The 26,429-nt window shown below is 41.6% G+C and overlaps 2 protein-coding genes across 5 annotated transcripts; one reads left to right on the top strand and one right to left on the bottom strand.

The window, feature by feature from the left end:
- Positions 1–503: 503 nt before the first annotated feature.
- On the top strand, positions 504–14,590 carry LOC115111402 (long-chain-fatty-acid--CoA ligase ACSBG2-like). 2 transcript variants are annotated; one of them, XM_065011477.1, is made up of 15 exons: positions 504–624; positions 2,594–2,668; positions 2,837–3,114; positions 3,694–3,998; positions 4,518–4,606; positions 4,803–4,923; positions 5,178–5,258; positions 5,630–5,779; positions 7,761–7,928; positions 8,111–8,292; positions 8,539–8,772; positions 8,978–9,195; positions 12,153–12,292; positions 12,512–12,755; positions 13,240–14,590. In XM_065011477.1, exons 2-15 carry the CDS (start codon positions 2,604–2,606, stop codon positions 13,323–13,325), a joined length of 2,361 nt encoding a protein of 786 aa, XP_064867549.1. In that variant the 5' UTR covers positions 504–624; positions 2,594–2,603; the 3' UTR covers positions 13,326–14,590. The 2 variants fall into 2 exon arrangements, with proteins under 2 accessions (XP_064867549.1, XP_029493277.1); XM_029637417.2 differs by lacking the exon at positions 504–624 and having other exon boundaries at positions 2,465–2,668; positions 3,727–3,998.
- A 2,608-nt stretch (positions 14,591–17,198) lies between these two features.
- Positions 17,199–26,207, bottom strand: LOC115111401 (flavin reductase (NADPH)-like). 3 transcript variants are annotated; one of them, XM_029637415.2, is made up of 5 exons: positions 26,127–26,207; positions 24,116–24,271; positions 23,745–23,946; positions 23,309–23,473; positions 17,199–17,478 (listed from the first exon to the last, which is right to left on the bottom strand). In XM_029637415.2, exons 2-5 carry the CDS (start codon positions 24,248–24,250, stop codon positions 17,315–17,317), a joined length of 666 nt encoding a protein of 221 aa, XP_029493275.1. In that variant the 5' UTR covers positions 24,251–24,271; positions 26,127–26,207; the 3' UTR covers positions 17,199–17,314. The 3 variants fall into 3 exon arrangements, with proteins under 3 accessions (XP_029493275.1, XP_029493276.1, XP_064867548.1); XM_029637416.2 differs by lacking the exon at positions 26,127–26,207 and adding an exon at positions 24,374–24,440; XM_065011476.1 differs by lacking the exon at positions 26,127–26,207 and having other exon boundaries at positions 24,116–24,367.
- Positions 26,208–26,429: the final 222 nt, after the last annotated feature.

Genomic DNA, 26,429 nt, shown 5'->3' with positions numbered 1-26,429 from the left:
TTCCTCATAAACTTTCAGAAGTTATCTTGCTTTATCAATTCATGTTATATCCCGATGATATAAATCCGATAAGGGCTGAGTCGATAACTTGCTTTGGTCCAGTCTAAATGACCAGTGTCTTAACCGAAAGTGGTTGTTCTACTTCATATTCTTAGAATATACTTTGAATCAGAGATATTTGTCCTCTATGCACAAAAAAGTGAATGAAATTGGTCTTAACTGTGTTTTACATTTACTTAAACAGGCGCAGCAATGTCAACACTGGCTTAACTCCTATCCCTATGCTGTAATGTATTCTGCTACCCCCAAACAGCCTCCTTGTCAGTTTCCAGCACATATGCCTGCGGAAGGGGACCTTATTTCAAGTCTATTGGTGGAACGTTAACCAGCCATTTGACCCATAGTAGGTGTGGGGGAAATTACGTAAGAGTGCAGACGGACCTGAGTGGGACGGTACTGTCACCCGTACAAGACCTCCACAGGCTTATCAGCTGCTGTCCTGGGTCCCATGTTGTGCACATCACATCGAGGCCCTTCCAAGTTTTCCCTGCACTCTCCTGCCAAGTTGATATCATATAGCACCTGACTCTGTCTATCCCTGTCTGAACAAGGTCTCAGAACAAGGTAGGATATCATATCTGTCTTTTCAATAGAATGGTATTCTGCTGAATATTACTACTCTGGAATTAGTTCATCTCTTTTTTATTGTGTCCTTGGACTCTTTCACAATATGCTTATTTTTTGATGTGGCAGAGCACCACCTCAATCTACAACTCACAGACAGCTCTTGCAACATGTTCCTACAGTCCTTGCTCACATGTCAGAGTGGTGAACAGGGGTCATTTGTCTGTCTGTCTTGGTTTGTGAAATCAATTTGAAACAGTTCTTGCATTATAAACCTTTGTGAATATTTAGTATTAAGACAAATGTGGTAGTCATTATCTACACCAAAGCATTGACTGATGCTGGGATGTGTTCAGTTGCGTATAATTGGATGTATTTGTCTAACCATTAAAACCAAGAGTATCTGTGATTTTGACCTTTAGATTGCCCTCTAACAATACAGTAGCCTTCCCCATTGAATCTCAGTAGCGAAGGCATGTTCAGAGTGAGAAAATTTGACCAGTAGCCTATAATAGCCTCAAGCGTTGGTTGCCTGAGATATACAGTATATACAGAAATGTGTTCAAAGCAAACAAACAAACATGACCTAGCCTACATCTCAGGACATAAATGTAAAACCATGTTCGAACTAAACTGAACCAAGCTGGTTCCTTGTGTTTTATTGTTTGGCCAACAGGCTCAAGCTTCTTCTTTATTGTCTCCTGCTACAAGGTCTCTTGTTAAAGCCAAAACAAAACCATGTTAAACTGGGTCACTTTGAGGCTGTTGCTGTTGGAGAGATACACACAGACTGTGAGCATCTATAAAAATATTTCTAAAATATATTTCAATATTTTAAATGGACATGTAGGAGCATAGCTACCACTGTATATTTTTTGTGTCAAGTTGCTACCTTTAATATATCATCTTTTAAGATGTAAGCAAAGAGATTATATCCTATTGATGTAGTACAGTCAATTGTCAGTGAGCAGAAATGTTTGCATAATTGTGTGCAAAAGTTTAGTGGCTACTATATTGCCACATAACACAGGCAATCGTTTTGCAATTATGATGAACTTTGTCCTAGAGAAATCTTGGCCCGTAGTTATCCGATCTATCTGGTCAGATTCTATTTTAAGTGTTGATAGTGATAGTTATAGGAATGTCCTCATGAACCAGATTCAAATTTCCTATCACTGTTATAAGCTCTATGTCTCAACATTTTAACTGCTTGTTTGGAATTTGAACTGCACCTTTCTCTCCATACATGTTTAAAAACTTCTTGGCAATATTGTGTACTCAAGACATGGTCTCATTATGATCTGAATGTCATCGCTAAACTATAGTGGCTCCGCTTGAAAATTGTCTTCACAATTTCAAGATAAAAACACTAGATGGCACAATTTCACTGAAATTGTCCATCATAGCCTGAATGACTTCATGCCAGAGATAATGATGAGGTATCGGTATCATGTTCAACTAACCCAACGTTGCAAGCAACCCAGCATGTTACTTAATATACACTTCAATACATGCACTATGTGTGTGAATGAAGGTAACTACTGTACAGAATCCCGATAGATCTATCCAAGATGAGACAAAAACGTTTTTTTCACCATAAATATATGTTCACCCCTTAGCTGTCTCAGACCCTTTTTCAATGTCCCTTTCTTGGTCAACTGTATTGATGTAACCTACTGTATTTATGTTAAAGGTTGGAAAAAGCTCTGCAAATTGTTACGCGTTTTTGGCACAAACCCCTTAATTTCGCCATTCTTTATCAATCTAACCAAGCAGTCATTGGCACACTGCCTCTGACACTGTCATGTTGCAATACCCACTCATATAAGGATCCAGGAGGAAACACTTGTTTTCCTGAAATTAGGAGAATATCAGGAGCCTTTGCACGACCTAGATAGAGATTTTATTCATTTGATGATCTAGCGGTTTTTGCATATCTAACGTTGATATTTGACCTCTTTTATTTAAGCAATTACAAGATGTCTGACCAACAGGATTCTGTTCTCACCAATGGGGTTCCTGACATAGAAAAGAGTTCTGAGAGGTAGACCTATCGTAACCTTCTATGCTGGAGACTAATTCTGTCGGGATTGTTGAAATTCCATTTTATTATTACTGAATATTTACCAAATAATGTTACCGTATTTAATGACTGAGTGTTTATTAATTGTGTTGTAATGACTGAGTGTTTCTTAAATGTGTTTTATTCTAGTTCTAGTGTGATTGGCATTCCTCTTGGAGAAACCAAACCGTTAGTACCAGTTGCCAAACTTCAACAGAAGGAACTCTACTGCAGTCCCCTCGTCAACGGAGGGGTAGTAGACCATCCACAACCAGAGTCAGAGTCAGAGTCTGATGGAGAAGACACAGACAGTCAGGAGTCAGTTGCTGTAGAACCTGCAGTGATAACCCCATCAAGAATACCTGAAGCACCAGCCAAATTACCCAGATCCCCTGGACAAGAGGGACCTCAAGGGGATCCTCTCTCAGGTAATAGCAGCGTATCGTGGTAGGGCTACACATTTTTTTATATAGAGGATATTGACTCAACCTAACTGAAGCAGATCAGATGTTGTATCACCTGTCAGAGGCACATTATATATGTTTTGTCATTCATAATACAGCAGCTATAAAGACATTTGTTTAAGAGGTTGACAGAACTGTGCCCGAAAGCATAATCATTTAAGGGTACAGACACTCATAAATAGTCAATTATTATTTGATCTATGACTGATTTTTTTGCCTGTAATTCTTTTTGTTTTCGATAAATCAACTCTAACCTTTTTATTTAATCAGAGCCATGTTCAACACTAACATATGATTGGTGGGTAGGCAGGGACATTCCACAACTTTCTCTATTCTCTATAGTAATCTGATACAGGCAGCTTCAAATTCAAATATTTATGTGACAGCGAAGGAGGGTGGAGTAGAGCTGGACCAGTCTGATTCTCAGACGTAGCCATACCTCCCTGATTTCTGGTCCTACCTGCGTTCCACTACATTATTGTGGGAACAGGGAAGGGGAATACTAATCTCTGAGATTACTCCATAAACAACCAATGATGGCAGGCAACTGCTTCCCCTGCTGTCCCCATACTACAGATGCCTCGGTGCCCCTGAAGCTGTCGGATGTGTCCCTGGCCACAGCAGAGCAGCTCTGGTGCACCTCCAGGGACCAGGCGGTTAAGCTGAGGATGGCTGAGACGGGGCCGGGATCCGAGGCCCCCATGACTATCCACCAGATGTTCTTAAAGACGGTGAAGATCTATGGAGACCTGCCTGCGGTGGCGTCCAAGGAAGAGGGGCAGTGGGTAACCCTGACCTGGAGGGAGTACTACCAGCAGTGCAGAGCGGCGGCCAAGAGCTTCCTCAAGGTCTGTATACTGATGTAGTTGTTGTGTGAGTGTCTGTGCTCTTTAGTTGCTCTATGGTCTATGCTTGTGTGATATTTAATAGAAAAGGTTTTCTATGCTTAATGTTATGATGTACTTGTACCTGGATTGTTCTCTGCATTTTCAGTGGCTCGAGGCCTAGGGGTGTTTTTGAACTGCGCCCGTGAATTCTAATAGAATACGAACTATAATACAGATCGGTTAACATCACTGAATCTTCAAATAGGCTACCGGCTATTTAGAATTTGAACTCCAGAGACAGGATTAGGAACGTTTACACAGCAGAAAGAATGTTCTCCCATTGTCATTTCTGTCTCCTTGTAAGAATGGTGCTGGTGAAAACCAACACTTGGGTGTGTTAGATCCAAAGCTAAAGTTACTTGTCACGGAGTAGTTTACAAAGCATCATATAGGTCAACAGTAAATGAGGCAGTGTGCCACATTCTCATTGATTTTTTTTCTCTTTTTTTCGGACTCTGTCTCTTCCCCTCTCTACTGTAGTTGGGTCTGGAGCGTTACCATGGCGTCGGTATTCTGGGCTTTAACTCTCCTGAGTGGTTCATCTCAGACATCGGCTGTATCCTGGCTGGGTAATAAATAATTTTTCATATAGCATGCACTGTCTTACCATGCACTACCCTGCACTATTGTTCATACTGCATTCTGTGAGACTTAGACAACTTACTCATAGAAGGCTAATCCATCCCACACACTCCAAGGACAGCAATCACAGTCTAAACCACCTCAATAAGAAAGTTGTCTGATCTGACGTGTGTGGTCTGCCAGGGGTTTTTCTGCAGGCATATACACCACCAACTCCCCCGAGGCGTGTCAGTATGTGGCAGACAACTGTGAGGCCAACGTCCTGGTGGTGGAGAACCACAAACAGCTCCTCAAAATCCTCCAGGTGAGACCCCATAACTGAACTATAATGTGGTCCTGGTTCTGTCTGCCAAAAGCCATATAACCTATGCACAGAATTATGCAAACATACATCCATAATTCTGAAGAAAAATATATTTTTTAAAATTACAATTATCCAATAATGCGCTCTAAATAGTATTTGTAAGTAGATCGAGTGATCATTACCTATTTATATATTTATTGTTTTTGTGCCAAAATTATAAATGATAAATTCCCTACTTTGTTCATACCTTTCAGATTAAGGAACAGCTTCCACACTTGAAAGCTATTGTTCAGTACAAGGATGAACTTCAACAGAAGCTGCCAAACCTGTACACTGTAAGTTTCTATTGAAATGAAGAAGATCTATAAGCAGCATCCTGTTTAGCCAGCTGGGGTGAAAAACATTCCTGATTTGCATTACAGATATAGCAATGTTAGTAGCACATAGTATTTCCTTAAATATTGTAGAACACAATATTTCCTGTCACACACTGTAACTGTGAGACTCTTAATCCCTTCACATTACTAAGCAAACTGAGCCAAATCGAGCTGTACCGGGCTGGCTTGGCTACACATCCACAATAGTTGATGAAACCTTTCTGGAAAGGACAATGTGAAATGAAAATATCCAAGCCAACACAATACGGTTGGGATTGGCCCTATGTTGTGAATCAGGTGTTACCGACTCAACCTCTGTGCTCCTACAGTGGGCTGAGTTTATGAAGCTGGGTGAGGAGGTGTCTGATGAACGGCTAGATGCTGTGGTGGACAGTCAGAGGGCTAACCAGTGTTGTACACTCATCTACACCTCTGGAACCACAGGCAACCCCAAAGGGGTCATGCTAAGCCATGACAATGTGAGTATTGACAATGACATGATGATGTACAGTGCATTTGGTAAATATTCAGACCCCTTGACATTTTCCACATTTTGTTACGTTACAGCCTTATTCTAAAATTAATAAAATAATTTTCCCTCATCAATCTACACATAATACCTGATAATGACAAAGCGAAAACAGGTTTTTAGACATTTTTGCAAATGTATTAAAAATACAAAACTGATATCACATTTACATAAGTATTCAGCACTTTACTATGAGACTCAAATTTGAGCTCCGGTACATCCTGCTTCCATTGATCATCCTTGAGATGTTTCTACAACTTCATTGGAGTCCACCTGTGGGAAATTCAATTGATTGGACATGATTTGGAAAGGCACACAGCTGTCTATATATGGTCCCACAGTTGACAGTGCATGTCAGAGCAAAAACCAAGCCATGAGGTCGAAGGAATTGTCTATAGAGCTCCAAGTCAGGAGTGTGTCGAGGCACAGATCTTGGAAGGGTACCAAAACATTTCTGCAGCATTGAAGGTCCCCAAGAACACAGTGGCCTCCATCATTCTTAAATGGAAGAAGTTTGGAACCACCAAGACTCTTCCTAGAGCTGGCCGCCCAGCCAAACTGAACCATCGGGGGAGAAGGGCTTTGGTCAGGGAGGTGAGCAAGAACCCGATGGTTGCGCTGACAGAGCTCCAAAGTTCCACTGTGGAGATGGGAGAACCTTCCATAAGGACAACCATCTCTGCAGCACTCCATCAATCAGGCCTTTATGGCAGAGTGGCCAGATGGAAGCATGGTGGTGGCAGCATCGTGCTGTGGGGATGTTTTTCAGCGGCAGGGACATGGAGACTAGTCAGGATCAAGGGAAAGATGAACGAAGCAAAGTACAGAGAGATCCTTGATGAAAACCTGATCCAGAGCGCTCAGGACCTCAGACTGGGATGAAGGTTCATCTTCCAACAGGACAAAAACCCTAAGCACACAGCCAAGACAACGCAGGAGTGGCTTCGGGACAAGTATGGCTCCCGAGTGGCGCAGCGGTCTAAGGCACTGCATCTCAGTGCTAGAGGTGTCACTACAGACCCTGGTTCGATTCCAGGCTGTATCACAGCCGATCATGATTGGGATTCTCATAGGGCGGCGTCGTCTGGGTTAAGGTTTGGCCGGGGTAGGCCGTCATTGTAAATAAGAATATGTTCTTAAGTGACTTGCCGAGTTAAATAAATGTTAAATAAAAAGTCTCTGAATGTCCTTGGGTAGCCCAGCCAGAGCCTGGACTTGAACCCGATCGAACATCTCTGGAGAGACCTGAAAATAGCTGTGCAGCAACGCTCCCCAGCCTCCTAACAGAACTTGAAAGGATCTACAGAGAAGAATGGGAGAAACTCCCCAAATACAGGTTTGCCAAGCTTGTAGCATCATACCCAGGAAGACTTGAGGCTGTAATCGCTGCCAACGGTGGTTCAACAAAGTACAAAGGGTCTGAATACTTATGTAAATGTGATATTACAGTTTTTTATTTTTAATACATTTGCAAACATTTCAAAAAAAAAAAATGTTTTTGCTTTGTCATTATGGGGTATTGTGTGTAGAATGATGAGGGGGAAAAAAACTATTCAATCATTTTTCGAAGAAGGCTGTAACAAAATCTGAAAAAGTAAAGGGTTCTGAATACTTTCCGAATGCACTGTAAATAGACTAGTGAGGGAAAAGCTCCATATTTACATGTACATTTACTGTTCCGGCAGTATCCAGGTTGCTCCTCCTTCATCCTCACAGAATGTGGTGACGCCCTCAGAAACATTACATGTACTATATAATGGAGCTCTGGGTCCACTGGGCACTCGATTCAGTATGTGAAAGTGTCACAATTTTGTCCATGTATTGTTCACGGCAAGTAAAGGACAAACAAAACTTCTGGCTTATAGTTTTCCTCTGTGGTAAAGGAGGTTGGAATAATATTAGTTGAAAGTCTCATCTGACTCTCTCCTCAGATCACCTGGACTTCAAATGCGGTCGGAGCCATGACAAGTCTGCAACATGGTGTGGAGTGCGTGGTGAGCTACCTGCCCCTGAGCCATATAGCTGCCCAGATCAACGACATGTGGATCTGCATGAGATTTGCAGGGGCAACGTATTTCGCAGACCCAGACGCCCTGAAGGTCAGAATCCCTGAGTGTTGTACTACAGATAATGATGCTGTGCATTGCTTTCCTTTCGAAATGCTGTTTTACGAAGGAAATAATTGATTGAGGTTTGGTGGTTTGGTTTTGACTGGGTTGTGGAGGGTAGGCCTGAGGTAACTTTATATGACTTGATAACTGCTAACTTTCTGATTTCCTAGGGCTCTTTGGGGACTACTCTGAAAGAGGTGCGCCCCACAAGTTTCCTGGGAGTTCCCCGTGTGTGGGAGAAGATGCAGGAGAAGATGAAAGCCATCGGAGCCAAGTCCTCTGGTATGAAGAAAAGAGTGGCTAACTGGGCCAAATCCATCGGATTGCAAGCCAGCTACAGTGCCATGAATGGGTAAGGATTTATGTCAGGTTTTTGTTGTTCATTAAACCTACACTTCAGAAAGAATGTGTATTTTCAGTGCATCAAATTATTTTTTATTTGTTTCACCCATCGATATGATCTTATCAATAACATTAGAAAAAACATGCATCCTCACTCACGCCCAAATAGTATTTTTACATCTTAAACTAGATTAAATTCCAGCCATAATATTTTTCACAATGTGTGGTATTCCTCCGTGTTTTCTGTGGATTACAGTGAGAACCTGGTGCCCTGGGGCTTCATGCTGGCAAACAACCTGGTGTTTAAGAAAGTTCGCTGGGCCTTGGGTCTGGACCGCTGCAAGAACTGCTTAACGGGGGCCGCACCCATCACTAAGGAGACTCTGGAGTACTTCATGAGCCTTAGCCTCCCGCTGTATGAACTGTATGGGATGAGTGAAAGCACCGGCCCTCACACCATCTCCTGGGAGAATAACTTCAAGATCATGAGGTCAGCAAATGGAAAACTAGGGATGTGAACTGCCATTTGTATTGACAGTTACATTAATTAATTTGTAGTTGACAAAGCTATCATTGCATAATAGTAAATAATTCATTGATACTGATAAGCCATCAGATATGAAGTGACATCTAATAATCCTTCTTGCTTTTCGGTCTCACCATATGAAGAATTGATATCATGATGTTGTCCTCAGCTGTGGAAGGGTGGTGGTTGGCTGCCAGACCAAGTTGGACAAGCCAGACGAGGATGGGAATGGTGAGCTCTGTTTCTGGGGGCGTCATGTGTTCATGGGCTACCTGAATGAGCCAGAGAAGACTGAGGAGGCCCTGGACCAGGAGGGCTGGCTGCACTCTGGAGACCTGGGCAAGCAGGACAAGGACAACTTCCTATTCATCACAGGGAGGATAAAGGGTATAGTACTTATTTATAGTTTATTTTGTAGATGTATATACAGTAGCCATTATACAACATGGCTATCAGTGCTGGGTGTCAATGGGAGTAGGATGCAGTTGCTCCTAGACACTGATCAAAGTAAAGTTTTGTGTACCTTCTCTTGATACTAAGTCTGTGCCTTAGGTTAACTTCCCCATAAGAAAAAATACTATAGTATACTATGCTCTACATACTGTAGTATTACTGTATTATTTACTATAGTATTCACTTGAGTGTTTTTGTGGAAGCCCTTTGGGTGGTGGACCATTCTTGATAGTAGAACACCTATATTCACTATACTATACTATAGTATTAACTGTAGTGTTTTTGTATACTGTTGTATAATGTAGTAAAGTTTACAGTATGAATACTGTATTGTATATGATATCTATAGTAATTACAGTAGTGGTTTTTGCAGATAATACTGTAGTATTTACTATAGTGTTTTTGTTGTTTCATTATCTTTAACATAGAAGTGCGGACATGACTGTAGTATACTATAGTATTCACTGTAGTGTTTTTGCGGAAGTACACTATAGTATACTGTAGTAAAGTTTACTATAGAATTTACTATAGAATACTATAGTAAAAACTATTGTATATACTATAGCAATTACTGTAGTGTTTTTGCAGATATTATTGTGGTATTTACTAGTCTTTAATGTTTTTTGTTTAATTGTCTTTGACAAAGAAGTGGGGGCTTTCTCCTTGAGCAAATTTTCCATAACCTGTTGGTAGGTAGGTAAATAGTACTGGAGTCTGAACGGATAATTCAGAGCCTCTGCTCTTTTCTATAACCTTTAGGGAACACAATATATGGTCTATTCTTTGCATGTAGGTGTTTCATTCATGGGTGGCACAAATAGGGATATGGGGGATGGGAATGGGTTGAGTATATGCAAATTAAATACTGTAGTATTACTATAGTTAAAACATCTTCAGTGTTTTTTTGTGGAGAATACCATAGTATTTAATATATCTATCCTATATTTATCCTACCCTGTCTTTCTAAGGTCTTCGAAAGCCAAGTTAACAAACAGATTACTGACCATTTCGAATCCCACCATACCTTCTCCGCTATGCAATCTGGTTTCAGAGCTGGTCATGGGTGCACCTCAGCCACGCTCAAGGTTCTAAACGACATCATAACCACCATCGATAAGAGACATTAGTGTGCAGCCGTATTCATCGACCTGGCCAAGGCTTTCGACTCTGTCAATCACAACATTCTTATTGGCAGACTCAACAGCCTTGGTTTCTCAAATGATTGCCTTGCCTGGTTTACCAACTATTCTCTGATAGAGTTCAGTGTGCCAAATCAGAGGGCCTGTTGTCCGGAACTCTGTCAGTCTCTATGGGTGTGCCACAGGGTTCAATTCTCGGGCCGACTCTCTTTTCTCTATACATCAATGATGTTGCTCTTGCTGCTGGTGATTATCTGATCCACCTCTACGCAGACGACACCATTCTGTATACTTCTGGCCCCTCCTTGGACACTGTGTTAACTAACCTCCAGACGAGCTTCAATACCATACAACTCTCCTTAGTGGCCTCCAACTGTTCTTAAACGCAAGTAAAACTAAATGTATGCTATTCAATCGATCACTGCCCGCACCTGCTCGCCCGTCCAGCATCACTACACTGGACGGCTCTGACTTAGAATACGTGGACAACTACAAATACCTGGGTGTCTGGTTAGACTGTAAACTCTCCTTCAAGACTCACATTAAGCATCTCCAATCCAAAATTAAATCTAGAATCGGCTTCCTATATCGCAACAAAGCATCCTTCACTCATGCTGCCAAACATACCCTCGTAAAACTGACCATCCTACCAATCCTCGACTTCGGTGATGTCATCTATAAAATCGCCTCCAACACTCTACTCAACAAACTGGATGCAGTCAATCACAGTGCCATCCGTTTTGTCACCAAAGCCCCATACACTACCCACCATTGTGACCTTGGCCCTCGCTTCATACTCGTCGCCAAACCCACTGGCTACAGGTTATCTACAAGTCTCAACTAGGTAAAGCCCCGCCTTATCTCAGCTCACTGGTCACCATAGCAGCACCCACTCGTAGCACACGCTCCAGCAGGTATATCTCACTGGTCACCCCCAAAGCCAATTCCTCCTTTGGTCATCTTTCCTTCCAGTTCTCTGCTGCCCATGACTGGAACGAATTGCAAAAATCTCTGAAGCTGGAGACTCACATCTCCCTCACTAGCTTTAAGCACCAGCTGTCAGAGCAGCTTACAGATCACTGCACCTGTACATAGCCCATCTGTAAACAGCCCATCTATCTACCTACCTCATCCCCATACTGGTATTTATTTATTTTGTTCTTTTGCACCCCAGTAGCTCTACCTGCACATTCATCTTCTGCCGATCTACCATTCCAGTGTTTAATTGCTATATTGTAATTACTTCGCCACCATGGCCTATTTATTTCCTTAACTTACCTCATTTGCACTCACTGTATATAGACTTTTTGTTTTCTTTTGTTCTACTGTATTATTGACTGTATGTTTTGTTTATTCCATGTGTAACTCTGTGTTGTTGTATGTGTCGAATTGCTACGCTTTATCTTGGCCAGGTCGCAGTTGCAAATGAGAACTTGTTCTCAACTAGCCTACCTGGTTAAATAAAGGTGAAATAAAAATAAATAAAAATAAACACTGAGTGTACAAAACATTAGGAACACCTTCCCAAAATTGAGCACCCCCTTTTGCCCTCAAAACAGCCTGAATTCGTCTGGGGCGTGGACTCTACAAGGTGTCGTTCCATAGGAAGGCTGGCACATGTTGACTCCAATGCTTCTCACAGTTGTGCCAAGTTGGCTGGAAGTCCTTTGGGTGGTGGACCATTCTTGATAGTAGAACACCGTGTAGACCTATGATCTAAATATCCTCAGAAAGAAATATCTTGTCCTGCAGAGCTGATCATAACAGCAGGAGGAGAGAACATCCCACCTGTACCCATTGAGGATGCAGTGAAAGCAGAGATCGCCATCATCAGCAACGCCATGTTGCTCGGAGACAAGATGAAATTCCTCTCCATGATGCTCACGCTCAAAGTAAGGAGTAAGGCCTCCAACGTTAGATGTGTCCTGTATTGCCAACTCTTATGGTCATTGGCTTGCTTTAGAATTCTCGCTTTTGAATTATTAAGCAATTAGAATATAATTATACAGCACGAACAGATCTGGAACCAGGCTATTTGATGTTTGCTCTGTTCAGCAAATACTACAACTCCTGGATCATTGCTAACCTTTGAACCCACTCTCCCTCCGTAGTGTATAGTTGACGACAATGGCGAACCGACGGACGAGCTGACCCCAGAGGCTGTGGCGTTCTGCCATCAGCGTGGCATAACGGCAACCAAGGCCTCTGAGATCATAGCCAGTAAGGAACCAGCTATTTATAAGGCCATCCAGGAGGGCATAGAGCATGTCAATGCTAAGGCCACCTCCAATGCCCAGAGGGTCCAGAAGTGGGTCATTTTGGACAGAGATTTCTCTATATCTGGGGGAGAACTGGGTGAGTCAGTCAGTGTGAGAAATCAGTTGCTGGTTTTTATTGGTTGGTTCTGTCTGTTTGAGCATGTGACAGAAGAGAGCAGTGAATAGTCTTGGATTGCATTTTCTTCCTCATCTTAGAGAGTTGATTTTTTGTGCTTCTTGTTCATTGTGGGATTAAAATGAATATAGTTCAAACTAAAGCTAGATAACTAAACCAAAGCTAGTCTGTGAGGTTGTAAATAATGAGCCTTTTCATAATTTGATACAAATAACTCTTAGAGAGAAGGAAGTGTTTTTGCCATTAATGTTTATCATGTATAATATCTGACCAGGCAGTCTTGTGACTAGTTTATGCCAAACAACATTCCTGTAGATACCATTGCATAATCTGTCTTCCAAGCTGTTAAGTAGGTCACATGTTGTGATTGAAGAAGCATGGGAAAGAGAGTACAGTCTTTTTGAGAGCACAGTAAGTCTGATTGTTTTGTCTATCTTCTCTCCAGGACCTACCATGAAGCTAAAGAGGGGGGTTGTTGTCAAAAAGTTCCAGGAGAAAATCAACAAGATTTATGGAATGGCACAAGAATAATAGAGGAACTGAACATGGACTAGAGAACACTTGAGGACTGTAGTTATTGGACTATTAAATGCATCTGTAGACATTTGAGTGTGTCTTGTTTTCCAGTAACTAGAGAATTATCCCATTGGTATCTGCTCCATATCAATATTTAAGCTGTTTTAATGTACATAAGATTTCACAGCATTGATATTTGCACTTTTTTTGTAAATAAACCTTATATTCATCATCAATGCTATACTGTACCCATTTCAAGTAAAGGAAAATGTCTCAAAACAAAATCATTAATGTAATGTTTGTTAAGTGATTCTATCATTATTTGGATGGTATACTGTAATATTTTCATTTTATTTTAGCCAATTATTTTCCGTGTACATTATAATACATTTTAAAATGTTTATTTTTATCGGTTAAATGAACATGATCAATAAAAGCAAACAAACTGTTCTGGACCTCCCCCCCAAAAAACATAACGTTGGTAGTATCTCACATGCACCTTACTTGTTGTCCAAGGTAGTGTCTTTGTTGTTTCATTTGAACAGCAATTATGAATTTCCTCATCAGAGGATGGTGCCTGTGATGTGACAGCTATTGTACGACATCATAGAAACCATTTGACAAGAGGTTCTGCTGAGATAGCTCATGCTGAACTAGATACGTGTTCTTATAGATTTCCTACGGATGTCTGCTACTTGTCTTTTACAGGTGACCCCTTAATTATTGAAACCTCCATCCTGAGGAAATTAGGCAAGAGCCTATTAGGTTGATGGGGAACTCCCTGGACAGTGGTCTTATAATGCTATGTATTACAAACTGGGATACATACCCCACCATGAGAGGTGTTGTGGAAAAGTGATATATTACGGTGACACTGAGTACCAGTGTGGTTGGTCCTCCTGAAGTACTGTATCAAAACCTACTGATGTCACCAAACTACAGGAACCCACTGTAAAGTTTGTAATATGGTAACTGAAGCCATAAGCGTGGAGGTTCCACACAAATAGGTGTCCTTTAAGTTCTTATACTAGAATTACCATTGAATTATCCCTAGTTTTGCTACCATGCTGTGTTGTTGTCTTAGGTCTCTCTTTATGTAGTGTTGTGGTGTCTCTCTTGTTGTGATGTGTGTTTCATCCTACATTTTATTTTTTCAATCCAGCCCCCTTTCCAAGCAGGAGGCCTTTCGCCTTTTGGTAGGCCGTCATTGTAAATAAGAATTTGTTATTAACTGACTTGCCTAGTTAAATAAAGGTTCAATAAAATACCATTTCAAATGACCTCATGCCCCTTTATAATTTCCCCTCAAAGATTTAACAGGATTGACTAGGTGAGTCGAATACAGTAGGTACAGTACTAGCTCCATCTGGTTTCTGGCATACTGTTTACACATATCCAGTCCTTTCAGATCTTCACAGAAGTATCAAGGACTGTCAGTAGTGTGGATGACAGACAGTAGTTGTCAGTTGTGATTGGGAATAATGTCATCTCAAAGTCTTCCAGGCCATAAGCTTGGTCAACCAGACTGACTGCTGCTCTCACGTTTGGTTTCAGCGCAGTGTCCTTCTAGTTTACAAGGCTTCAAGGCTACTGCAGGACAAAGAGAATTTGGCCAATTGTCAAACAGAATTTCAACAGACAAATTGGTCCATCAACGACAGGTCAAAGTAATTTCACAATTTATTAGTGGGGAAAGGTTGCTGATGGCTGCATACTGATTGCACAAAGTTAACTCCCATAGGGGCTTACAGCAAGATAGGCAACTGACTTTTCTCTGAGGTTGAATATAAGCAAAGTCTCCCCAAAAATGTATGATTTTATGTAATGGGTCAATCAAATGATCCTTTGACAGAACAGTGAGCTCCTTACTGACCGACATTCACACCTGCACCAGGAACCTTTGGTTAATTACACACCTACATGCAAAATGCTGACCTACCTGGGCAAACATTTGTTAATTATTTTCAAAATGTGTTAACGTATTACAGTATTCAATTAATCAATAATATCTGACTAGCATTAATGATGAACAACTACAAAATGGAAAATATGCTATTTTACACCATATCAAGTGAGTCCAAAAAGTTGTATACTCACAGTAATGATGACAGTTTATGATACGGTAATGCCCCCATGTGGTAACAATAATAGGGTTAGGGTTAGGTAACAATAATAGTCATAGTGCAGATTTACCAAGAACATACAGCTCATTCGGGAAAGTATTCCGACCCCAGACAGCTTTATTCTAAAATTGATAAAATACATTTTTCCCCTCATCAATCTACACAGAATCCCCTTGACAAAGCAAAAACAGTTTTTTAGAAATGTTAACTAAATTATTAAATATAAAAAACATACATTTATATAAGTATTTAGACCCTTTGCTATGAGACTCGAACTTGAGCTCAGGTGCATCCTGTTTCCATTGATCATCCTTGAGATGTTTCTACAGTTGATTGGAGTCCACTTGTTGGAAATTCAATTGATTGGACAGGATTTGTAAAGGCATACACCTGTCTATATAAGGTCCCACAGTTGAAAGTGCATGTCATAGCAAAAACCAAGCCATGAGGTTGAAGGAATTGCCTGTAGAACTCCGGGACATGATTGTGTCGAGGCACAGATCTGGGCAAGGGTACCAAAAAATGTCTGCAGCATTGAAGGTCCCCGAGAACAGTGGCCTCAATCATTCTTAAATGGAAGAAGTCTGCAACCACCAAGACTCTTCCTAGAGCTGGCTGCCTGGCCAAACTGAGCAATCGGGGGAGAAAGGCCTTGGTCAGGGAGGTGAGCAAGAACCCGAAAGTCACTCTGACAGAGCTCCAGAGATCCCCTATGGAGATGGGAGAACTTTCCAGAAGGACAACCATCTCTGCAGCACTACACCAATCAGCACTTTATGGTAGAGTGGCTAGATGGAAGCCACTCCTCAGTAAAAGGCACATGACAGCCTGCTTGGAGTTTGCCTAAAGACTCTCAGACCATGAGAAACGAGATTCTCTGGTCTGATGAAACCAAGATTGAACTATTTTGCCTGAATGCCTAGTGTCACGTCTGGAGGAAACCTGGCACGGTGGTGGCAGCATCATGCTGTGGGGATGTTTTTCAGCGGCGGGGACTGGGAGGCTAGTCAGGATCGAGGGTAAGATGAACAGAGCAAAGTACAGACAGGTTCTTGATGAAGACCCGCTCCAGAGTGCTCAGGACCTCAGACTGGGCGAAAATTATCCTTCCAACAGGACAACGACCCAAAGCACACAGCCAAGACAACACAAGATTGGCTTCGGGACAAGTCTCGGAATGTCCTTGAGTGGCCCAGCCAGAGCCCGGACTTGAACCCGATCAAATATCTCTGGAGAGACCTGAAAATAGCTGTGCAGTGACACTCCCCATCCAACCTGACAGAGCTTAAGAGGATCTGCACAGAAGAATGGGAGAAACAGGTGTGTCAAGCTTGTAGAGTCATACCCCGGAAGACTCGAGGCTGTAGTTGCTGCCAAAGGTGCCTTAACAAAGTACTTAGTAAAGGGTCTGGGTACCTATGTAAATGTGATATTTAAGTATATTTTTTTATACATTTGCAAAAATGTCTAAAAACCTGTTATTGATTTGTCATTATGGGATATTGTGTGTAGATTGCAGAGGGGATAAACTGTATAATCCACTTTAGAATAAGGCTGTAAAGTAACAAAATGTGGAAAACGTCAAGGGGTCTGAATACTTAAATTTTGTAAAATTATGTAATTTCTTTTTTAAAGAGGCCCTAGACTTTCAATTACTTTTTCTACCATTTTAAATGTTTGCTTCATGCCAAGTCACAAAAATATAGCTTATGTCTTTATAGGGTAACAAACTCCACATCATAAATAAAATAAAAACATTGACACATTTTGCTCAAACCAGCAGAAATACATTTAATAAAATGTTCACAATAATGAAAATAGCACAAGATGGTAAACTATATTACAATTAAAGGCTGACGCAAACAGAACATTGATAGCATTTCATTCATTTTTGGTTGTGATGGCAACCGCTTTGTTGAACCAGACATCGGTGTTGAGGAGGAAGAGCATGAAACGAGCCACATCACCCCTTCCTACAGCACTTCCTACAGGCAGGCCATTGGAGTCAGGAACAAAGTAGCCCTCGTGGGTAAGGAACTCTTTACCTGGTGAAAAGAACAAAGTAAATAGAGATCCATTTGTTCCCATCATCATTTTGATTGGTCCATTTCACTAAGTCTTCTGAGAAAAGTGCAGGGACTTGTGGTAGTAGCAGAACTATGACCCTAAATTAAACCCTTACACTCGTAGGAATTGGCCTATATGGATAGATCAAAATTGAAATGTTTCTTACAGAAGAAATATGGAAAGCTTATACATAACCATGGTAGCAATCAAAGGGAAAAGTTTGGAGATTATGGGAAAATCATTAGCCTAAAATGAGGACAAAACAGCTAATCTGACACAAGACAGATTAGCTGTCTGACATCGAGCTGTCTGACATCGAGTTCAAACATTACGCTTCTGATTTTATGTGCACTTTACATTTACTGTACTTGGTGCCGCATTTGTTGATCAACCAAATCTGAAAATACTCTGGATACATTCAGTAACATAAGAATATTAATGGTAATTTGGGGTAGGTGCAACATAAGACTAAACAATGACAAGGGTTTGAGTGAGAGGTCTAACTGGTGTTTCCAAATGGCCACACACCTCTCTAAAGTGTGCAGAGTTCCTATGTAATTTCAATGTACTTTTATGACTCAAAGAGTCTTCAACTATAAGGTGATATTTTGAACTCCCCTAGCTGTGCTGTTGAGGAACTAGAGCAAGCACACTTGTAATTGTTTTGTTTGGAACAGAGCTCTGCATCCCCGCCATCACACAATTACTCTTGTTGTTTACGCATTCCAGAAACGGTCCATTATAAATCGCAATCTGAGTCAGGTGGGCATCATTTGAAAGTGTGTTCTATTGCCAACACGGCTAGCTAAGTTACAAAATACGAGCCTTCACGAGGCAATTCAGAGAAGCAGATGGTAATTTTGGTCCGAATAGGATAGATTCACAACTGCATTCAGATGCGTGTTCCCTGCCAAATTCCTTCACAATACAACAAACATAGGCTCATTCTGTTCAGAACAATTCAGGGTAAGATGCCATGTCATCTTGTAACTGTACATCAAGCATAGTGCTCATAAACGTTGACACATTGGCTTGCTTTTATGACATCAAAGCGGTATTTATTATAATCTTCAGTCTCATTTTTCAAAAATAAATTGAGTCCTCTTTATTTATTTTCCTTCACTCAGAAAACAAAACATTTGCAAAAGGGATGAGAGCAACTTCTGCCGTGCATGGTGCTCAAGTTCAGAACCGCTGTCAGTCAAAACCAATACTGCGCTGTGAAGCAGAGACCCTCAGCTCTGACATCTGAAACATAAAGGAGGGTGATTGTCTCATAGCAACTGCATTCCAATTTAGGTGCTTATAATAATAATAATCATGTATTTTGTAAAGTGCTTTTCATTATATGGAATAGTCTCAAAGTGCAAAAAATAAAAGATAAAAAACAAATAGTAAAAAAATGTAATAATAATGGACATAACTAGACAGGGCAACTGTCCAAGGAGCACAGCTATCAACAGAAAGCCTTCCTAAAGAGAAAGGACTTTAGTCCGTTTTAAAGGAGCCCAGAGTCTGGTGCCTTCAGGTGGGCAGAGAGGGCATTCCAGAGGCTGGGGGCAGTCGAGCTGAATGCCCGATCCCTTAAGGAGCACAGCTCAGCTATCGCTTGATAGGGGTTATGGAGGGAGAGCAGTTTTCGTGAATACACTGGAAAATCAGCAGGAGTGTTTTGAATACAATCCAGAATGAGACAGGGAGCTAGTGTAGAGATGCTAGGATGGGGGTCATGTGATGGTGTTTCTGCACTCTCATCAGGATCCTGGCAGAGCTGTTCAAGATGTATTGGAGCTTCTGGAGACTCCTGCCTGGGATCCCGATGAAGAGTGTGTTGCAGTAGTCCAGCCTTGAGGAAATAAAGGCATGGACGAGCTTCTCTGCATTAGACTGAGTGAGGGTGGGACGAAGTTTGGCAAAGTTCTTGAGGTGATTGAATGACGATTTACACAGTTGTTTGATGTGGCTGTCAAAGTTCAGGGAGGAATCAAGTTTTACATCCAGATTGGAAACTAAGGGGGAGAGAGTGATGTTCTGTCCTACAATGGTGAGGTCTGTTATTGGTGAGTGCTGGACCTGGTAGGGGGTGCCAACAAGTAGGGCCTCGGTTTTGCTGCTGTTCAGTTGAAGGATGTTTTGCATCGCCCATGCCTTTATCTCCTCAAGGCAGGTGTTCAGATGGGCACATGCATCAGAGGGACTTGGAACAGTTTTTATATGCAGCTGGGTGTCAACAGCATAGCAGTGAGATTCCATGCCAGCTGATGAAGCGACCGATGGGCAGCACGTACAGGATAAACAAGATTATCATCTTATCAGTGTACAAATGTCATTTTCAACATGTATATGGGTACGAGTGTAAAGAGCTAGCCAGGGAGGGTTACTGCTGAACCTGAAAGTGGTTCAGTCTAATGTGATGACTTACGTGATTACTGTAAGTCAATATATTAGAAACATGCATACTGTATGACAAAATGAATCCTGTAACAATGAAAATGTTGGAGTCTTTTAGAACAATCTTTTAAAGGTGCAATGCAACAGTTTTCATCTCAATATCAAATAATTTCTTGGTAACAATTAAGCACCTTACAGTGATTCTTTTAAATTAAAATGGTCAAAAAGAGCAATTTCTCAAGCAAGAATTTTGCTAGGACTGTCAGAGTGTTCTGAGTGGGGAGGGGAAAACTGAAAACTAGCTGATATGGGCAAATAGGTGGTTTGGAACTCTCTTTCTTATCGGTCTATTTTATAATCTACTGCCTACTGAAGTCACCAGGCAGGCCAAAACTCAATTGACTAATTTTACTACCTACTGATATCACCAGGAAGGCAAAAACTCCATCCCACCACAACAGTCTGTTCAAGCACTTACACTAAAAGGGCATTATGATCATTTTCACAATTTCACAGTATTATTCCAACCTCATTGTGTCATGTTTTTGACTGCACTTGGCCTTTAACCCAGCTAAAGAATACAGTATACACAACATTGTGAGCAGGTGTATGTGGAAACCTGCTCATCGAACATCTTACTCCAAAATCATGGGCATTAATATGGAGATGGTCACCGCTTTCCACTAGATGTTGGAACATTGCTGCAGGGACTTGCTTCCATTCAGCCACAAGAACATTAGTGAGGTCGGCACTGATGTAGGGAAATTAGGTCTGTCTCACAGTCTGCGTTCCAATTAATCCTAAAGGTGTTCGATGGAGTTGAGGTCAGGGCACTGTGCAGGCCAGTCAAGTTCTTCCACACTGATCTCGACAAACTATTTCTGTATTGACCTCGCTTTGTGCATGGGGGCAATGTCATGCTGAAACAGGAAAGGGCCTTCCCCAAACTGTTGCCACAAAGTTGGAAGCACAGAATCTTCTAGAATTCCATTGTATGCTGTAGCGTTAAGATGTCCCTTCACTGGAACTAAGGGGCCTAGCCCGAACCATGGAAAACAGCCTCAGACCATTATTCCTCCTCCACCAAACTTTACAGTTGGCACTATGCATTGGGGCAGGTAACGTTCTCCTGGCATCCGCCAAACCCAGATTTGCCATTGGACTGCCACACGGTGAAGCATGATTCATCACTACAGAGAAGCTTTACACCACTCCTGCCAATGCTTGGCATTGCACATGGTGATCTTAGGCTTGTGTGTGGCTGCTTGGCTATGGATACCCATTTCATGAAGCTCCCGACGAACAGTTCTTGTGCTGACGTCGCTTCCAAAGGCAATTTGGAACTCAGTAGTGAGTGTTGCAACCGTGGACAGATGATTTATACTTGCTATGTGCTTCAGCACTCGGCGGTCCCGTTCTGTAAGCTTGTGTGGCATACCAGTTCGCGGCTGAGCTGTTGTTGCTCCTAGAATTTTCCACTTCACAATAACAGCACTTACAGTCGACCGGTGCAGCTTTAGCAAGGCAGATATTTGACAAACTGACTTGTTGGAAAGGTGGCATGCTATAACGGTGCCACTTTGAAAGTCACCGAGCTCTTCAGTAAGGCCATTCTACTGCCAATGTTTGTCTATGGAGATTGCATGGCTGTGTGCTCGATTTTATACACCGGTCAGCAACGGGTGTGGTTGAAATAGCCAAATCGAATAATTTGAAGGGTTGTCCACATACATTTGTATATATATATATATATATATATAAATGTATATATATATATATGTATATATTTATTTATATTTATATTTAAAAAAATAAAGGGAACACTAAAATAACACATCCTAGATCTGAATGAATGAATGAAATACTTTTAAATACTTTTTTCTTTACATAGTTGAATGTGCTGACAACAAAATCACACAAAAATTATCAAAGGAAATCAAATTTATCAACCCATGGAGGTCTGGATTTGGAGTCACACTCAAAATGAAAGTGGAAAACCACACTACAGGCTGATACAAATTTGATGTAATGTCCTTAAAACAAGTCAAAATGAGGCTCAGTAGTGTGTGTGGCCTCCACGTGCCTGTATGACCTCCCTACAACGCCTGGGCATGCTCCTGATGAGGTGGCGGATGGTCTCCTGAGGGATCTCCTCCCAGACTTGGACTAAAGCATCTGCCAACTCCTGGACAGTCTGTGGTGCAACGTGGCGTTGGTGGATGGAGCGAGACATGATGTCCCAGATGTGCTCAATTGGATTCAGGTCTGGGGAACGGGCAGGCCAGTCCATAGCATCAATGCCTTCCTCTTGCAGGAACTGCTGACACACTCCAGCCACATGAGGTCTAGCATTGTCTTGCATTAGGAGGAACCCAGGGCCAGCATATGGTCTCACAAGGGGTCTGAGGATCTCATCTCGGTACCTAATGGCAGTCAGGCTACCTCTAGCGAGCACATGGAGGGCTGTGCGGCCCCCCAAAGAAATGCCACCCCACACCATGACTGACCCACCGCCAAACCGGTCATGCTGGAGGATGTTGCAGGCAGCAGAACGTTCTCCACGGCGTCTCCAGACTCTGTCACGTCTGTCACATGTGCTCAGTGTGAACCTGCTTTCATCTGTGAAGAGCACAGGGCGCCAGTGGTAAATTTGCCAATCTTGGTGTTCTCTGGCAAATGCCAAACGTCCTGCACGGTGTTGGGCTGTAAGCACAACCCCCACCTGTGGACGTCGGGCCCTCATACCACCCTCATGGAGTCTGTTTCTGACCGTTTGAGCAGACATGCACATTTGTGGCCTGCTGGAGGTAATTTTGCAGGGCTCTGGCAGTGCTCCTCCTGCTCCTCCTTGCACAAAGGTGGAGGTAGCGGTCCTGCTGCTGGGTTGTTGCCCTCCTACGGCCTCCTCCACGTCTCCTGATGTACTGGCCTGTCTCCTGGTAGCGCCTCCATGCTCTGGACACTACGCTGACAGACACAGCAAACCTTCTTGCCACAGCTCGCATTGATGTTCCATCCTGGATGAGTTGCACTACCTGAGCTACTTGTGTGGGTTGTAGACTCCGTCTCATGCTACCACTAGAGTGAAAGCACCGCCAGCATTCAAAAGCGACCAAAACATCAGCCAGGAAGCATAGGAACTGAGAAGTGGTCTGTGTTCACCACCTGCAGAACCACTCCTTTATTGGGGGTGTCTTGCTAATTGCCTATAATTTCCACCTGTTGTCTATTCCATTTGCACAACAGCATGTGAAATGTATTGTCAATCAGTGTTGCTTCCTATGTAGACAGTTTGATTTCACAGAAGTGTGATTGACTTGGAGTTACATTGTGTTGTTTAAGTGTTCTCTTTATTTTTTTGAGCAGTGTATATATATATATAGTGTATCTAAACTAGACCCTATTCATCTGTCTTACCTGTGGCAGGTAAATTCTTGAGACCCGGCGGCCTGACAATTGTCCAGTTAACATCCTGTGTCTTCTTCAGAAAGTGCTCCATCTCAAACATATTGCTAAGGACACTTCGGATCATTGGCAGCAGTAGGAAGCGGATGAGGTAAGATGACTGTGTGCCAGAGTTAGCTATGGGGATGAAAATGAGAAGAAGATAAGGGAATGCTGTTTCACAATGATAAAAACACGCAACTGACTTTGTACATTAAAAAGGCAACATGATCACTAACGAAATACAGTCATAGCATTGTTTATTTAACCCTTATTTTACCAGGTTAGAGAGGCTCTATTCATCCCTTGGTGGATTGAGGCCTAAGTAAGTAAGTTACCAGGTAAGTTGACTGAGAACACATTCTCAAGTTGTTCTCAAATGTTCTCAGTCATATTTTACTTTACTTACGGTCAGTGTACCATGAAGTCATGGTGATAATGCGGTTCACTTTGGCCTCTCTCATGGCATTTACTGCGGCCCTCATAGACAAGGTGTATCCAGTGACTCCGGAGAGAAAGGATGCAGGGAACCCCAGGCAGGATATAACTGCATCTTGTCCTTGGAAGTGAGGTTTTAGGCTGGCTTCTGAGAAGATATTGCCCTCAACCACCTGACAGAACAGAGAAAATAGCAGTTTTATGATATAGGCTCTCTCAGGCCTGGGGTAAGGTTCACACTTCATAAAGCCTCTCTAAAAAAAACATTTCTGCTGCGTACATTACAGAGGAAATGTAAAAAGACATACAGTTGGTGCTCAGACAAGACATTACATTATTTACCTTTAATTTCTCATGTTGCACTGTCAATTTCCCTGGGTTCCTGACAATGGCAGTGACAGAGTGTCCCTGCTGAAGAGCTTGGTTCACAAGATACTGTCCCGTCTGTCCAGTGGCTCCAAGCACGGCTATCTTCATCTTGACACTCGGAAATACACTCTAAAATAAAATAAATATAATTTATGAAATATAATCATTCACAGTCAGAGAGTCAATCAAACCATAGCCCGACGATGATAAGTTACAAAAGCATGAACTCACATTTACAACAGTGCAGGTTTAACAAGCAAGGGTGTGCAGTGGGCGTAGCACGACTTATCACGTGAATAGACTGTGTAGCAACACCCACATTTTTCATAACTGCTTGAAACATAACCAACTTAAAATGTATTTGTTCTTATTCTATTACAACAAATGTCCATTTGCATTTAAGTCATTTAGCAGACGCTCTTATCCAGAGCGACTTAACAGTAGTGAGTGCAGACATTTTCATAGTTTGGTACGTTTAACCCGTAGTAGCCTTTAGGATTTTGATTCATAAAGTGTTAATTGGATGGTTCACTTATAAATGTTTCAGGCACATACTAGAAAGGCCAAAAAAGGACATGACCTGTGTGCATTGAATGGACATTTACAAGAGGTCTATTTACACAGTAGATGGCAGTGTGTACCCCTTCATTATCCCACTAACAAACCAACCCACCCCAATGTCACCACCTCTTTTCATAATGGGCATAACAAACAGCTTTATAGAGAGCCATAACAAAGCTGATCATAATGAAATATGATACATTTTCAGTGAGGAAAACCCCAGATTTGTTATCTGAAAAGTGAACTTGGATTTTGATTATGAACTGTTGAAATTCAAAAGGCAATAGTGAGAAAACATGAATTGATTGTTCATTACTTTTATAGACTGCCTCCTGCGTTTGCCTGTAAGGCCCTTCAGTAGACAGAATTAAACCAGGATTCATCTAGGGGGAAATTTGACTGTGTGGCACGAGGTCTGATCACACTGTTTGTGTTGTATCCATCTGAAAATGATTATTTCTGCAACTGTGAAATGTTAACGGACAGTAAGCTAACGCAAGGAATATAAAAGGCAGTATTATGAAAATCAAACTAAGAAATTAGAAAATGTCAGAAGATGTATTTTATTTTATCTGATAGGCACCACATGCACTGAAAATAACCTAGAGACTCTGGCTACACTGCATAGGAATAATCCTATATACAGATGTCATGTTTCATAAATCATGTTTTGCAGCAAACTTGATTGAATTTCCCATGTCCTATCACTTGGTGATGACCAAATTACACAAGGTTTGTAAACTGTTAGGCTATACCTGCACAATCTACAATACTCCGAATGGTTCATGCATAGCAACATGCGATCAAGCAATCCATTTGCTCCAACAGTAATGTAAAAGCTAATGCATTAAAGGGCATCATACAACCAAGTTGTGTTGTGTAATTATTTTCCCCAACTCAGTTAAGCCAAAACCACGCCCCGTTATTAAGAGGAGCGTTTTACAACGCTGAGCGCTCCAAGTCCGGAAGTGAATATCACGTAGCGCGAAATTTCAGTCACTCATTAATAACGTTTGCCCCTGTATTTCAAGATTGAAAAATAAAATAACATAATGTCGTGGACAGAGCTAGCCATTAACGTGCCTTGACGCTCAAAGACAGATTCAATGGCTGTAGCATAGCGTATTCGACTGAATTATTAGCTAATAAATATGAGAGATGTTGAATAATAAGCATATGCTTTTACCTGATAATAGACTACTAATGATAATATACCAAATTAAAACACCGCGCTAGTAACGTTAAGTAGCCTAGCTAAACTTATCTGACCTTCAATTGAAGGAATTCAGCAGAGTTCTGAGACATTTTTACAACTTATTGAAACTCTTAAAATAAATACATGTGGAAATGTTACCAAACATGATAATAATAGGCCTGCATTACAGTTGTCAACTAATTGTTAAATGACACTTTCCATCTTTACCTTGGAAAGCTAATGTCTCTGCGCTGATCGCCTGTGAGTGAGACAACGCTAGCTAGCCAATGGGAGCGTAGTAGAACGCCCCTCTGAACAACGGGGCGTGGTTTTGGCTCAACTGCGTTGGGAAAAAAAGACGCTTGCTCGTGACTTGGATGCATTCAAGATTTGCAATGTTTCACATTGTTTCGTTTTTTGATTGAGCACATCACGATATAAATAGTGTGTGTGACTTTTTCTAATCACAGTCACAATGATTTATTTCTTACGAAGAATTGTTTTGCTTGTAAGGCTTAACGAAAAAGGCAT

Source organism: Oncorhynchus nerka, linkage group LG27, assembly GCF_034236695.1.
Source record: "Oncorhynchus nerka isolate Pitt River linkage group LG27, Oner_Uvic_2.0, whole genome shotgun sequence".
NCBI classification, from domain to species: Eukaryota; Metazoa; Chordata; class Actinopteri; order Salmoniformes; family Salmonidae; genus Oncorhynchus; species Oncorhynchus nerka.
The sequence above is the reverse complement of the archived record's forward strand: the minus strand, read 5'-3'. Positions and strand labels throughout refer to the sequence as shown.